The sequence below is a fragment of the Oncorhynchus masou genome, chromosome 11, assembly GCF_036934945.1.
Source record: "Oncorhynchus masou masou isolate Uvic2021 chromosome 11, UVic_Omas_1.1, whole genome shotgun sequence".
NCBI lineage: Eukaryota > Metazoa > Chordata > Actinopteri > Salmoniformes > Salmonidae > Oncorhynchus > Oncorhynchus masou.
Genome location: NC_088222.1, coordinates 40,157,275 through 40,173,874, shown reverse-complemented (window position 1 = coordinate 40,173,874; position 16,600 = coordinate 40,157,275). Strand labels below are relative to the sequence as shown.

Genomic DNA, 16,600 nt, shown 5'->3' with positions numbered 1-16,600 from the left:
TTTAATGCAATTTTTTTAATTCAGGCTATATTATCCGGTTACCTTACACTAGGCATACTTGTACAGTACATAGGCCTACATAATAAACTTAACAGATGAATAAATAAATGCTTTTTGAATCATTACTAATCGAAAGGCCATCCAAATGACAATTTACAGCTCGTGTTAATAGTACAGCTAAAGTTTGACTGACATTTTGAAATCTCCAATTAGAATCAAGTGTTGTTTTCCGCCTGCCCACTACATGCACATTTGTATTAATTTTTTATTTTACCTTTATTTTCACTAGGCAAGTCAGTTAAGAACAAATTCTTATTTTCAATGACGGCCTAGGAACAGTGGGTTAACTGCCTGTTCAGAGGCAGAACGACAGATTTGTACCTTGTCAGCTCGGGGGATTGAACTTGCAACCTTCAGGTTACTAGTCCAACACTCTAACCACTAGGCTACCCTGCCGCCCACATTGAGAGGTCAGAATAAATATTAAAGGAAACTCTTGCTAAGAGCACATATTTTCAAGTGACAAGCGCTGAAAATATAGGACAGTACTCTATTTTTCCCCTTGCCTTTCCCCACCTGCCGGCACAGCAGCGCTAGGCAGAACAGAATTTAACAGTCATTTTCCATATAACCCAATGCAATTCTCAGCTTTGAGCAACATAACTGCCAGAAATGTAAGTTCACGGTGTAATAACAGAATTGCTGCTCTTTTAGGAGGGGGTAATCCAAGTATCAAGTCTTTTGATAGTTCCAGTCCAAGTTAAATCCTGAGTCATTGATGCTCAAGTGAAAGTCAAGTCGCAAAATTTGCAACTCGGGTGGTACTTGAGTCCAAGTCACGTGACTCAAGTCCACATCTCTGGTAGCTACCAATTTAAAGTATATAATGTTGCTATTTAATCATGTTATGGTCATTCAAACATTTGACTAATTCTTATTTATTTTCAGCTAAATGCAGTTTAAGTATCCCATCAAGTATTATTCAGTATCCATGTTACTAATAAATGAAAAGAATACATGCACATTTCTAGTGGTGTTCTGTAGGTTTCCTTTTCATTTATTTATATTTCCTCATAATATAATAACTAGGGGAAGTGAAAATGGACAGCTAATCCTCCAATTTGGGGAAAGTTACTAGAATTTTGAGTGAGTGGATTAATAGTCATTTCTCCCACCCCACACCCACAGAAGATACTCGGTTTAGTAAAGAGGATACGTGGTGCTCCTTTCATCTCCTCAAATTAGGTCATTTTTTAACCTCTCAAGGCACCATCTGCTACGCAAATGTATGTGTTTAGCACCCCCTTGGCAATGAGAGAGGACAAGGATGACGGCCTAATTAGCCCAAATCCATATTTAGCAAATACAGTGATGGTTAATCAATTAGAGTCGCTGATCTGCATGCCTCAATTATCTGCTTTGTGCCAATCACAAAGGAGAGGGCGGTCACTGGAGACTGGTTGGGCCACTTAACAAGTCTGACATCTCTGGGCTTACAGGGATAAGGAGCAGGGAGCTCAGTAGGTTTCTCTATTGAAAGCACTGCCAGTGTGTCTGCTGTTGTATCTTAAAAATGGCATAACCTAACTAGTTCGAACTGAAAACATCTAAGTAATATTTAAGACAAAGAAAAGAAATGTAGGTGCACAACTCCATTTTGCTCCTCCATTCCTATAAGCAGAAACAGGAAGTACCCGTTCTAAGGTCTATACAATGCTGGTCTGACCAATCGGAATCCATGCTTCAAGATTGTTTCAATCACGTGGACTGGGATATGTTCCCGGGTAGCTTCTGAGAATAACATCAACAAATAAACGGATACGCTGACTGAGTTCATCAGAAAGTGTATACAAGATGTTGTACCCACTGTGACTATTAAAACCTACCCAAACCAGAAACCGTTGATAGATAGCAGCATTCACACAAAACTGAAAGCTCGAACCACGACATACAACCATGGCAAGGTGACTGGGAATATGGCCGAATACAAACAGTGTAGTTATTCCCTCAGTAAGGCAATCAAAACAGGCAAAACGTCAGTTCAGAGACAAAGTGGAGTTGCAATTCAACAGGTCAGACACGAGACGCATGTGGCAGGTTCTACAGACAATCACGGACTATAAAGGGAAAACCAGCCACGTCGCAGACACCAACGTCTTGCTTCCGGACAAGCTAAACACCTCCCGCTTTGAGAATAACACAGTGACACAGACATGGCCCGCTACCAAGGACTGTGGGTTCTCCTTCTCCGTGGCCGATGTGAGTTGAGACATTTAAGAAAGTTAACCCTCGCAAGGCTGCCGGCCCAGACATCATCCCTAGCTGCGTCTTCAGAGAATGCTCCGACCAGCTGGCTGCAGTGTTTACAGAGATATTCAATGTCTCCCGATCCCAGTCTGCTGTCCCCACTTACTGCAAGATGTCCACCATTGTTACTGTACCCAACAAAGCAAAGATAACTGAAATAAATGACTATCGCCCCATAGCACTCACTTCTAGTTAAAGATCATATCATCATGTGGTCTGCCCAACGCATCACCGGGGGAAAACCTGCCCTCCAGGACACCTACAGCACCCGATGTCACAGGAATGCCAAAAATATCATAAAGGACATCAACCACCCGAGCCACGGCCTGTTCACCCTACTATCATCCAGAAGGCAAGGTCAGGTGCATCAAAGCTGGGACCAAGACACTGAAAAACAGCTTCTATCTCAAGGCCATCAGACTGTTAAATAGCCATCACTAGCCGGCTTCTACCCGGTTACATAACCCTGCACCTTAGAGGCTGCTGCCCTATATACATAGACTTGGAATCACTGGCCACTTTAATAATGAAACACTAGTCACTTTAATAATGTTTAAATAATGTTTACATACAGCTTAACCCATCTCATATGTATATACTGTATTCTATTCAATGCTACTCCGACATTGCTTGAACTAATATTTAAATATTTCTTAATTAGATTATTGTATTATTGTGAAGTGTTATATACTACGGTACTGTTGGAGCTAGGAACACAAGCATTTCGCTACACCCACAATAACATATGCTAAATATGTGACCAATAAAATTTGATTTTGATAATTGGTTTGTCAGATTAGAGAAAGAATAGCAGGGAAATCAGAGAGGGATGAGAGAGTAAGGAGATAGGGAGGGAAGAAGTGAGCAGTAGAGGGGTAAAGGGAAATAAACGCTCCCTTGATGAATCTGTCTGAGCACAGAGTTCCTCTGAGCAAGCCCATGCCATGTGATGGGCTAGAGCAAAGGAACCTGGGTAATAACAATAACACCAGGGTCTCCACTACAAATTCCAGAGGTAGCATTGACAGATGCACACAGTCTAGCCAAGGTGCACAGAATACACTCTATAGAGTGCATTCTATTTCTGTGGTACACTATCTAATCCCCTCCAATTCCTCAAAGCACCTTCCATTTTCCAAGAACAATCTGGAAGCGATCCTGCATGCCCTCGCTTTCATCATCCTGGTGTATGTTTTAAAATTGCTGGGGCAGTGCGGTGAAGAAGTCACAGCCCAGTCCAAACACACCAAACAGTCATAATTAAACTACATTTTAGGCCTTTTCGGAAACACTTTTGCATTGTCGGGCAGAGGGAGGCCAACTAGGGCCAAGTGTATGGATAAATAAGTAACTTAACAGTGACTTAACTTAAATAAGTAACTTAACAGAGTCGTTCAAGTGGGACCATAAGATTTGCCAAGTGGAGGGCAACGGGTGTGTGACATCTCTCCTGTCCAGGGTACATTGAGGTCTTTATCTGGCATTATGAGATAATGCATTGGTTTTGGGGCTCACAAATCGCGGGCAAAGTGAATTTTATTTTGAGGTACAACTGTACTGGGGTATTACGTTCTTTGATTTATTTTTCAGTAAGTGTACACTTTGATAAAGTGACTGAATTATTTGCTTTTTGCTAAGACGAATCACCACAACAAACACTATGAAATACCAGAGATGAAGTTGTAGTACTCATAAGGCGCAAAATAGAGATTTTCTGCCACCTTGTGGAGAGTTATTTCACCACAGGTGCATAGGAAAACTTTGCTGTCATTTGTATCCCCTGCCAAGAGGGTACAACAGACTAGAGTAACATAACACCTGGGCTGCAGTCTTTAGACCCAGGCTGAAATAATGACATTTTCACAATATTTTCCCAACTCAAGTGCTGCATTTCAGCACTTCTCCCTATCTGACAGACCTACTCTAGACTCTATAGCCATTGTGAATGTATCTAGACTACACATAACTGCTAAGGCTGAAGCCTCCAGAAACAGCCTGGCAGTCTGTGGCTTGGAGGTATATAGAAATGTAAACAGCATCCAAGACTTCCGACCATAGTTTTCAACATAATGTTGATATCTTTGGCTGTAAGCGATAGAGAAAATAAAATAATCAACCTCAGCAACAATCATTTGGATAATTCAATGGATGTTTTGTGCACAAAGGTGATGACTAAAGTGTCTTATTAGGAATTTTCTAATCTGACTTCTCTATGTGGCCGTCAATGGAAATTGTGTTTCTTGGCCAGGCCTCAGTTAAACTGCAGTACCGAAGCAAGACTGTAGTTGCAGTCGAAACCATGCTTCTAGACCGGAACCCTGGCGTCTTGGTGTGTGGTCCTGAGGCGTTTCACTTCCTGCTCTCAGAGGCCTGTTAGGCCAATCAGTGGCGAGAGCCTGGCATAACCCTCTGAAGTGGGTGAGTAAACGGTCAGTGATCCATCTCAAACACTGATTAACTCCCAGAGCTAATTCCCCACATACCACAGCAGAGCACAGCACTTTGCTGGCAGGCCTTTTCAAATGTCAATGAAAGAGTCAGGGGCCTCATCATGAAACAGCCTGCCAGGCAGCAAGTTGACTGGGAGTAATAGCCTCAGCCTTCCAGGCAGCAAGTTGACTGGGAGTAATAGCCTCAGCCTTCCAGGCAGCAAGTTGACTGGGAGTAATAGCCTCAGCCTTCCAGGCAGCAAGTTGACTGGGAGTAATAGCCTCAGCCTGCCAGGCAGCAAGTTGACTGGGAGTAATAGCCTCAGCCTGCCAGGCAGCAAGTTGACTGGGAGTAATAGCCTCAGCCTTCCAGGCAGCAAGTTGACTGGGAGTAATAGCCTCAGCCTGCCAGGCAGCAAGTTGACTGGGAGTAATAGCCTCAGCCTTCCAGGCAGCAAGTTGACTGGGAGTAATAGCCTCAGCCTTCCAGGCAGCAAGTTGACTGGGAGTAATAGCCTCAGCCTTCCAGGCAGCAAGTTGACTGGGAGTAATAGCCTCAGCCTTCCAGGCAGCAAGTTGACTGGGAGTAATAGCCTCAGCCTTCCAGGCAGCAAGTTGACTGGGAGTAATAGCCTCAGCCTGCCAGGCAGCAAGTTGACTGGGAGTAATAGCCTCAGCCTGCCAGGCAGCAAGTTGACTGGGAGTAATAGCCTCAGCCTTCCAGGCAGCAAGTTGACTGGGAGTAATAGCCTCAGCCTGCCAGGCAGCAAGTTGACTGGGAGTAATAGCCTCAGCCTGCCAGGCAGCAAGTTGACTGGGAGTAATAGCCTCAGCCTTCCAGGCAGCAAGTTGACTGGGAGTAATAGCCTCAGCCTGCCAGGCAGCAAGTTGACTGGGAGTAATAGCCTCAGCCTGCCAGGCAGCAAGTTGACTGGGAGTAATAGCATTAATAGCCTCAGCCTGCCAGGCAGCAAGTTGATTGGGGGTAATAGCCTCAGCCTGCCAGGCAGCAAGTTGACTGGGGGTAATAGCATTAATAGCCTCAGCCTGCTAGTAAGCGACTGGGTGCACACAGACTGGTGGCACTTTTTGAACTGTCACCACTGACATCACATACAGAAACTGCATTGTGCACTGAGCAATTGTGTGTGTGTGAGAGTGAGTGAGTGAGTGAGTGAGTGAGTGAGTGAGTGAGTGAGTGAGTGAGTGAGAGAGAGAGAGAGAGAGAGAGAGAGAGACTTGTGTCCATGTCAGGCCTTTTCTTGGCCACACACAAACCCCCCCCACCAGACCATAATTGCCTGGGTAAATGTTTATTGTGGCAGCCCTAGTCCAGACACGCCCCAGACGGGTCTGAACATGTGGAAACCATTTTCATTCTTAATACATGCAAATGTATGTCCAATATATGCAACAGGCTTAGAGCAGGTTTATGTGTCCAGAGGGCCAGTCAAAATAAGTGAGGGCAGGGCTCCACAAGAACACAAACAGTAGAGCTAGGACAGACCTTTGATCAGCAGTCAGCCTCACGGCATATCTAGAGAGACTGATGAGCTAACATTGCTAAAGCAATAGGATATTTTTTTTTATCCAACTTGAGGACAGGAGTAATGTGAGAACTCGAATAAAAGACAAGAGAGTTGAAGGTTTCCATACCCAATTGTCTGGATATTGTGGGGCAGGCTAGCCAGCCATGTTCACACCACAGGCCAACGTAGAAATATAGAATTTGTTACTGATCAAATGTAGGGGGGGGGGGGGGCTAGGTCACGTTTGGTCAGGTGCACACAATAGATTTCTGAATAAATATTTGTACATTCCAAAAACCTTGTGCATACTGAACACGGCCCTGGCTGGGAGAGGCCTTAGCTTTAACGGATAGGTAGCAAGGGAGGAGTCAGGTACGTACCTCAGAGGTGGCGAGGAGGTAGACAGGGCTGGCAGACGGGGCCTGACTCTGCTCACAGCTCAGGCCCAGGGAGGTGATGATCTCCGTCAGGACCTCGTAGCGCCGCGCATTGCTCATCTTCAGTTCGTCAAAACCCTGAGACGACGCAATATCTTCAGAGTTGGGGGCCGTCTCCAGGTGCACCTGAGGTCAGTGGTGAGAGGGCAAAGGTCAGCTGAAAGGTTAAGTGGCTGTAAAATGCACATTCATCTAAATGAATGAATACTGTATATTAATTGCTAAATAAGTTAGTTAACATGAGCAGCAGCAATACTTTCCATTTAAAGAGCATTTTATTTACAAATCTAGTGCTTTACATGTGAAATGACATCTTTGACTGATCGAGACAGTGGAGTGCAAACCTGACACAGCACAGCCTCCCCTCGGTCCTCTCCACGCGTCACCCTGACGATGACCATGTCCTTGTCTCCACCATCTCCGTCCCACTTCAGCTCCCCCCAGACTTCCGTCTCTCCAGGGACCCCACCACTCTGCAGCTCCCTGACAAACACACTCCCGCTGGCAAGCACGCTTAGATCCAGCTCTGTGGTATCAGCCTTGGTGAAGCTTAGCCTGCAGATCTGGCTCCTCCTGCTCTTCCTGGGTACCAGGGCCAGCCCCGTGGGGCAGAGGGTGGAGGAGAGCCCCAGGACCCTGCCACCCTGCTCCAGGTATGCAAGGAAACGGGCCTGGAGCTGGGGGGTAAGGGGTTCGTCTGAGGCCAGCACTAGCAGGGTGGCACTCTCCAGCCAGGGTTCACTGAGGGCTTGCTGGGGCCTCAGGGGGTACACCGTGTAGCTGTCCATGTCGATGCACTCGCCCAGCAGCGAACGCACCCTCTGGAACTTCTCCTGGCAGCCACCCGTGAACACCAGCACGTTGGGGGGCTTCCCGGTAACATTGACCCGCCGGCTTTGACCAACAAAGCTCTCTGCCTCATCCTCCTCAAACTCGTCCAGAGTCTCGTCCCCGCTGTCCGTGCACGTGGCGTAGTCGTCGGGAAGGTCAGGGATGTTGTCGACCGAGGCGTACTTGACGGAGAGGATGGTGCTGTTCTCCAGCTCCAGGCACTCGTGGCAGCTGGAGAGGTGGAGGTGGCGGCCGTGGCCCTCCATGTGCTGGTGGTTGATGCCAAGTGAGTTGTCCCCGCTGTCCACCCCAGGGCTGGCTCCTCGTAGGTGCTCGGAGCCTTGTCTTTCCACTAAAGCTCTCTGGATCTCTGGCGGTTGGAGCAGGCTGCACTTCCTATTTTGTGTTAGCTGGAGGTCGCCTCTCACTGAGAGTAGCTCACACTCGCAGGGAGAAGGCTCAGAGAGTATGATCTCAGTCTGTTTTTTGAGGGAGAGGGAAGTGATGTGCTTTTCCAACTTTCCTTTCTCCAAAAGTTCTTTGAACGCAGATTCTCGGAGCAGGACAGCTGGGGAAATTAGTACAAAGGGCAATATTTGAATTGCAAAATATGTCCCTCTCAGTTTTAAGCAATGTGAAAAAATGTCACAATAGACTTGGAAAACTGATTTGTATCATGTGTTTGGATATAGCCTAGCTAAGTGAAGTTCTGAGATGGCATTGGCCAAGAACTGAAACTTATCTGCTGTTAGGAAACAAATGGCCTCTTTTTTTAAAATAGCCTTAAAAATACTAACATTTTTATTTTAAATATCCTAGGTTTACAATAAAGTTGAGGATAGGTATAAAACTGTATATACACACACGAGATGAGAAACCATTGACATTTTTGCAATAACGACACTCACAGACTATCTTTGAAGGCACTAGTCCATTGTCCAGCTGAAGGCGATCTTCCATAAACGCCACCCCAAGGCGGCTGAAGTTGTCAACGCTGGCCTGAGCCACGGCCCTGAACGGATGCAATGGGCTACAGGCCAGAGGGAGACAGTAGTCTGACCACTTCAGCACCTAGACAACACAGCATAGTACACAGGTCAGTAGGATTTAACTGTTAGTGGACGGTGGAAGGAAAAGAGGATCATATCAGACTTAGTTTTCTAGATTAGTTGGGATCGGGATTAGTTCAACAATCAACAGAAAACATAGATACTGATACTGCACTAAGCAAAATCTACCTGCTGCCCAAGAGTAAAATAACAATTTGTGTGTTTAAAGGGACCTTTAAATGGCTGAAGGGGAATTAAGGATTTCCTCTCCATCCAAAACATTTTGGCTCCAGGATCTTAACATGGCATCTCAAGTGTCAGTTAACCCTCCATATTAAAGACCTGCTTTTTAAAGCATGACTTCCAAAAGGCCAGAGTCTTTCTCTTCCCTTGAGCCTTTTGAAGGAAAACAGCCCAATCGAGCAGAGTGGGGTTTCACTGCCCAGTGCAGTCCCACCCACACGTGAGGAACAATGGAGCGGAAGCAAACACTCAGAAGGAAAGAAAGTGACCTGTCTAAGGTTCAAATCCTCTGTCCAGTCAGCAAAAGAGAGCATCCCCCTGAACTATACAAGCATAGTCTCAAAAACCCAACCCTAGGCAACAGTGACTAGTGCAGGGGTCTCCAACCAGTCGATTGCAAGGTACCAGTAGCTGATAGCCCACCTATGAGTAGCTCGCCAAACAATTCTAAAAGTATGTGCAATTTTCACCTGTTCCACCGCAAACTGTCATAAAGAAATCTCACAAGCATCCAACACCACAAGCTACTATCTAATCAACGCAACAGTGACATTATCCCGCCACACCTGGTTAATAAGCACCACTGGCTTAAAAGCCAAACACAATATCTGCCAATTAATTTCCAGCAATATTGCCCGTCTGTCTGTGTGGTGCACGCGTTTGTCTATCACTCTATGTGTAGCCAAGTTAATGTGATAACCGTCTTGTGGGTTGATTGAAATACTTTCCCCAAAACTTTCTCAATTAAAATGTTAACTGCAAAGTAGACTTACCTGGCAGAAGTAAATCATTTGCATCTATTATTTACAAACTTTGCTATGAAACGAGCAGCAAAACATTAGACTGCACATTCCTCACTTGCTACAGTGAACAAAAACATAAATGCAACATGTAAAGTGTTGGTCTCATGTTTCATGAAATTAAACTTCCTAGAAATGTTCCATAAGCACAACTGAAGAATTTCTGCACAAACTGTCAGAAACCGTCTCAGGGAAACTCATCTGTGTGCTGGTCATCCACACCAGGGTCTTGACCTGACTGCAGTTCAGCATTGTCACGGACTTCAGTGGGAAAATGCTCTCCTTCGATAGCCACTGGCATAGAAGTGTGCTCTTCATGGAAGAATCAGTTTCAACTGTAACGGGCAGATGGCAGATAGCATGTATGGAGTCGGAGTCGTGTGGGCGAGCGCTTGCTGTGATGTCAACGTTGTGAACAGAGTGCCCCATTTTATTGATGGCAATTTGAATGCACAAAGATACCATGATGAGATCCTGAGGCCCATTGTCATGCCATTCATCCGCCTCCATCACCTCATGTTTCAGCATGATAATTAGAGGTCGACCGATTAATTAGGGCCGATTTCAAGTTTCCATAACAATCGGAAATCTGTATTTTTGGACACCGATTTTGCCTATTTTTAAAATGATTTTTTACAACTTTATTTAATGAGGCAAGTCAGTTAAGAACACATTCTTCTATTTTCAATGACGGCCTAGGAACGGTGGGTTAACTGCCTTGTTCAGGGGCAGAACGACAGATTTTTTACCTTGTCAGCTCAGGGATTCAATCTTGCAACCTTACGGTTAACTAGTCCAACGCTCTAACCACCTGCCTCACGAGGAGCCTGCCTGTTACGCAAATGCAATAAGAAGCCAAGGTAAGTTGCTAGCTAGCATTAAGCTTATGTTATAAAAAACAATCAGTCAATCATAATCACTAGTTATAACTACACATGATTGATGATATTACTAGTTTATCTAGCGTGTTCTGCGTTGCATATAATCGATGCGGTGCGCATTCGCAAAAAAGGACTGTCGTTGCTCCAACGTGTACCTAACCATAAACATCAATGCCTTTCTTAAAATAAATACACAGAAGTATATATTTTTAAACCTGCATATTAAGGTAAAAGAACGGTTAGCAGGCAATATTAACTAGGTGAAATTGTGTCACTTCTCTTGCGTTCATTGCGAACTAATTTGTCAGAATTTTACGTAATTATGACATAACATTGAAGGTTGTGCAATGTAACAGCAATATTTAGACTTAGGGGTGCTATCCGGAACGGTTCCGTATTTCACTGAAAGAATAAACGTTTTGTTTTCGAAATTATAGTTTCCGGATTCGACCATGTTAATGACCTAAGGCTCGTATTTCTGTGCATTACTATGTTAGAATTAAGTCTATGATTTGATAGAGCAGTCTGACTGAGCGATGGTAGGCAACAGCAGGCTCGTAAGCATTCATTCAAACAGCACTTTTGTGCGTTTTGCCAGCAACTCTTCGCAATGCTTCAAGCATTGCGCTGTTTATAACTTCAAGCCTATCAACTACCGAGATTAGGCTGGTGTAACCGATGTGAAATGGCTAGCTAGTTAGCGGGGTGCGAGCTAATAGCGTTTCAAACGTCACTCGCTCTGAGACTTGGAGTAGTTGTTCCCCTTGCTCTGCATAGGTAACGCTGCTTCGAGGGTGGCTGTTGTCGATGTGTTCCTGTTTCAAGACCAGGTAGAGGCGAGGAGAGGGATGGAAGCTATACTGTTACACTGGCAATACTAAAGTGCCTATAAGAACATACAATAGTCAAAGGTATATGAAATACAAATCATATAGAGAGAAATAGTCCTATAATTCCTATAATAAACTGCTCAAAAAAATAAAGCGTACACTTAAACAACACAATGTAACTCCAAGTCAATCACACTTCTGTGAAATCAAACTGTCCACTTAGGAAGCACCACTGATTGACAATAAATGTCACATGCTGTTGTGCAAATGGTAAGAGACAACTGGTGGAAATTATAGGCAATTAGCAAGACCCCCCCAAATAAAGGAGTGGTTCTGCAGGTGATAACCACAGACCACTTCTCAGTTCCTATGCTTCCTGGCTGATGTTTTTGGTCACTTTTGAATGCTGGCGGTGCTTTCACTCTAGTGGTAGCATGAGACGGAGTCTACAACCCACACAAGTGGCTCAGGTAGTGCAGCTCATCCAGGATGGCACATCAATGCGAGATGTGGCAAGAAGGTTTGCTGTCTGTCAGCGTAGTGTCCAGAGCATGGAGGCGCTACCAGGAAACAGGCCAGTACATCAGGAGACGTGGAGGACGCCGTAAGAGGGCAACAACCCAGCAGCAGGTTCGCTACCTCTGCCTTTGTGCAAGGAGGAGCACTGCCAGAGCCCTGCAAAATTACCTCCAGCAGGCCACAAATGTGCATGTGTCTGCTCAAACGGTCAGAAACAGACTCCATGAGGGTGGTATGAGGGCCCGACATCCACAGGTGGGGGTTGTGCTTACAGTCCAAAACCGTGAAGGACGTTTGACATTTGCCAGAGAACATCAAGATTGGCAAATTCGCCATGGGTGCCCTGTGCTCTTCACAAATGAAAGCAGGTTCACACTGAGCACGTGACAGTCTGGAGATGCCGTGGAGAACGTTCTGCTGCCTGCAACATCCTCCAGCATGGTGGGTCAGTCATGCTGTGGGGTGTCATTTCTTTGGGGGGGCCGCACAGCCCTCCATGTGCTCGCCAGAGGTAGCCTGACTGCCATTAGGTACCGAGATGAGATCCTCAGACCCCTTGTGAGACCATATGCTAGTGTGGTTGGCCCTGGGTTCCTCCTAATGCAAGACAATGCTAGACCTCATGTGGCTGGAGTGCCACAGCAGTTCCTGCAAGAGGAAGGCATTGATGCTATGGACTGGCCCACCCGTTCCCCAGACCTGAATCCAATTGAGCACATCTGGGACATCATGTCTCGCTCCATCCACCAACGCCACGTTGCACCGCAGACTGTCCAGGAGTTGGAGGATGCTTTAGTCCAGGTCTGGGAGGAGATCCCTCAGGAGACCATCTGCCACCTCATCAGGAGCATGCCCAGGCGTTGTAGGGAGCTCATACAGGCACGTGGAGGCCACACACACTACCGAGCCTCATTTTGACTTGTTTTAAGGACATTACATCAAAGTTGGATCAGCCTGTAGTGTGGTTTTCCACTTTAATTTTGAGTGTGACTCCAAATCCAGACCTCCATGGGTTGATAAATTTGATTTCCATTTCTAAGTTTCGTGTGATTTTGTTGTCAGCACATTCAACTATGTAAAGAAAAATGTATTTCATAAGAATATTTCATTCAGATCAAGGATGTGTTATTTTAGTGTTCCCTTTATTTTTTTGCGCAGTGTAAATACAACCTAAAACTTCTTACCTGGGAATATTGAAGACTCATGTTAAAAGGAACCACCAGCTTTCATATGTTCATGTTCATCATGCTCTGAGCAAGGAACTTAAGCGTTAGCTTTCTTACGTGGCACATATTGCACTTTTACATTCTTTGTTCCTTCTTTTACTTTCACTTTTACTTTTTGCATTATTTAAACCAAATTGAACATGTTTCATTATTTATTTGAGGCTAAATTGATTTGATTGATGTATTATATTAAGTTAAAATAAGTGTTCATTCAGTATTGTTGTAATTGTCATTATTACAAATAAATGTAAAAAAAAAATAAAAAATAAAAAATTGGTCGATTAATCAGTATCTGCTTTTTTGGCCCTCCAATAATCTGCATCGGTATCGGAAAATCATAATCGGTCGTCCTCTAATGATAATGCACGGCCCCATGTCGCAAAGATCTGTACACAATTTCTGGAAGCTGAAAATGTCTCAGTTCTTCCACGGCCTGTATACATGTCAACCATTGCGCATGTCTGGGATGCTTTGGATCGACGTGTACGAGTGTGTTCCAGTTCCAGGCCAATATCCAGAAACTTTGCACAGCCGTTGAAGAGGAGTGATACAACATTCCACAGGCCACAATCTACAGCCTGATCAACTATATGCCAAAGAGATGTGTCACACTGCATGAGGGGAAACAAATGGTGGTCACACCAGATACTGACTGGCTTTCTGATCCACGCCACTACCTTTAAGGTATCTGTGACCTATCCCCACCCATTACATTTTTTACTTGTTGCATTTATATTTTTGTTCAGTGTTAGTTTTATCACATACAGTGCCTTGCAAATGTATTCATCCCCCTTTGCATTTTTCCTATTTTGTTGCATTACAACCTGTAATTTAAATTGATTTTTATTTGGATTTTATGTAATTTTATGTAAACAAAATAGTCCAAATGGGTGAAGTGAAATTGTTTCAAAAAATAACAAACGGAAAAGTGGTGTGGGCATATGTATTCACACCCTCTGCTATGAAGCCCCTAAATAAGATCTGGTGCAACCAATTAACTTCAGAAGTCACATAATTAGTTAAATAAAGTCCACCTGTGTGCAATCTAAGTGTCACATGATCTGTGTAGATATACACCTGTTCTGAAAGGCTCCAGAGTCTGCAACACCATGAAGACCAAGGAGCTCTCCAAACAGGTCAAGAAATATCCAAAACTTTGAACATCCCATGGAGCGCCATTAAATCCCTTATTTAAAAAATGGAAAGAATATGGCACCACAACAAACCTGCCAAGAGGGCCCCCCACCAAAACTCACGGACAAGGCAAGGATGACATTAATCAGAGGCAACAAAGAGACTGAAGATGACCCTGAAGGAGCTGCAAAGCTCCACAGCGGAGATTGGAGTATCTGTCTAAAGGACCACTTTAAGCCATACACTCCACAGAGCTGGGCTTTATGGAAGAGTGGCCAGAAAAAGCCATTCCTTAAAGAAAACACGTTTGGTGTTCGCCAAAAGGCTTGTGGGAGACTCCCCAAACATATGGAAGAAGGTACTCTGGTCAGACGACACTAAAACTGAGCTTTTTGGCCATCAAGGAATACGCTGTCTGGCGCAAACCCAACACCTCATCACCCCAAGAACACCATCCCCAGAGTGAAGCATGGTGGTGGCAGCATCATGCTGTGGGGATGTCAAATTCTTGAGGGAAACCTGTTTCAGTCTTCCAGAGGTTTGAGACTGGGACTGAGGTTCACCTTCCAGCAGGACAATTACCCTAAGCATACTGCTAAAGCAACACTTGAGTGGTATAAGGAAAAGCCTTTAAATGTCGTTGAATGGCCTAGTCAAAGCCCAGACCTCAATCCAATTGAGAATCTGTGGTATGACTTAAAGATTGCTGTACAACAGCGAACCCATCCAACTTGAAGGAGCTGGAGCAGTTTTGCCTTGAAAAATGGGCAAAAATCCCAGTGGCTAGATGTGCCAAGCTGTACAAAGTATTGACTTTCTTTTTTTGGGGGGGGGGGTTAGTTATGCGCAAGTCATGTTTGTTTTCTTGTCTTATTTCACAAAATATTTTGCAAATTCAAAATGGTAGGCATGTTGTGCAAATCAAATGATAACCCCCATTTTTTGTTGTTTTTATTCCAGGTTGTAAGGCAACAAAATAGGAAAAATGCCAAGTGGGTGAATACTTTCGCAAGCCACTGTAAATGCTTGACAGTCTACAAAACTGACAGTTTCTTTGCTTCTCGATTAAATATACTTGTGATCCATACTTTTTTATTTTCTGTAGTGTGATGAGCCTGGCTGCCCACTCTTTGTCCTGATGTAGCCTCTATGATGAAAGAAATGTTCTCTATCCGTGGGCCACAACTCAGAGAGGACCCCCACAAAAGAGTCCACTTGCTGAGGTCCTCACATGCCTAGGAACAATAATACAGACAACATATACACTGATCTACAGTATGGACACTGATGGTATGGATAGATATTAAAGCATGTTTTTGAAAGTTAGTATGATCGTTAGACATTAGTAAGACTACATATACTAAAACTATGTAAAATGACTAACATATCATGTAAGTTAATGTGCACCAAAAATATATAACAAATTCACATCAAAATTGACTGGTTTTTGACGGATTAGCTATTCACCTTAGAGCATGCACAAACTGATAAGCTAATAACGGAGGAGGCCTATTTCACATTTCGTGCTCTGAATGGAACTGAGCAGCAGAATGCGTAACGTTACCTTCACGCCTGTCAATTAGCTGGCAAGCTGATCTTGCCCATTCATTGATAGCGGAGTAGCTTATGTTTTTTGACAAGTGAAGGCCTCGGATGGTAGCTAACATACTCGCTAGCTAGCTATATCAAACAAACGTGTCACCTGAGGTTCGGTTATGTAAATAGCCTTGTCGCCCAACTTGAGAAAAACGTCCTCCTCAGGCAGAGGTGGACTGAGCTGCTTATTGACACTTTGCAGGCAGGTTGGTTGTCCTTTCTGAAGTCGAGGCTTCCCCAGTGGATTCAAGGCACAGAATGTGAAGCTAACGTTACTTGCATTGGTTTTGCTCCCCCCGCACAATTTGTGCAGGGTGCTCCGAATTACCACTGTGTAGCACTTTTGAAAGCGCACCCAAAGGTAGACGTAGCACAACGTTATTAGCATTTTCTTTACATTTGGAAAGCCGTTTTTGAGCCCATATGGTATGGCCTCTCTGCTCAGATTCGACCCGACCGTGGCTTCCCTGTTGTTGACAGAATGGCTCTTCCCACTACAAATCGTCATTACGCATGCTCGCAGTCTGTGCAGGCGAGTGGCACAGTTTCTAAACCCAGAGGCACAACCTCGCGAGGCTTCAGAGAACAAGACTTGCTAAACAGACCTGCCTGGGGTTTTGTGGTTTGAGAAGTGAACACATCTTCTTTAGTTATTAATTTTCTCTCAAATTAAAAGCATATCCTAGATTCAAACCAATTTTTTAAGTATATGATCTTGTTATTACTCCAACCACATGAGAACAACAAACTGATATTCAGTTTCGTAAAAACAACTTTATATCGAAGGAG

At 44.5% G+C, this 16,600-nt stretch overlaps 1 protein-coding gene across 2 annotated transcripts in view; it reads right to left on the bottom strand.

The window, feature by feature from the left end:
* LOC135548695 (biotin--protein ligase-like) overlaps positions 1–16,312 on the bottom strand; it is a 45,674-nt gene extending 29,362 nt beyond the window's left edge. The window contains exons 1-5 of one of the 2 annotated variants that reach the window (XM_064978543.1): positions 15,918–16,312; positions 15,304–15,450; positions 8,442–8,604; positions 7,047–8,101; positions 6,646–6,828 (exon numbers count right to left, since the gene is read on the bottom strand). In XM_064978543.1, the coding sequence (XP_064834615.1) occupies positions 6,646–6,828; positions 7,047–8,101; positions 8,442–8,604; positions 15,304–15,450; positions 15,918–16,199 (1,830 nt within the window). In that variant the 5' untranslated portion in view covers positions 16,200–16,312. The remainder of the gene's footprint in view (positions 1–6,645; positions 6,829–7,046; positions 8,102–8,441; positions 8,605–15,303; positions 15,451–15,917) is intronic. The other variant, XM_064978542.1, reaches the window with a different exon arrangement.
* Between the last annotated feature and the right edge of the window lie 288 nt (positions 16,313–16,600).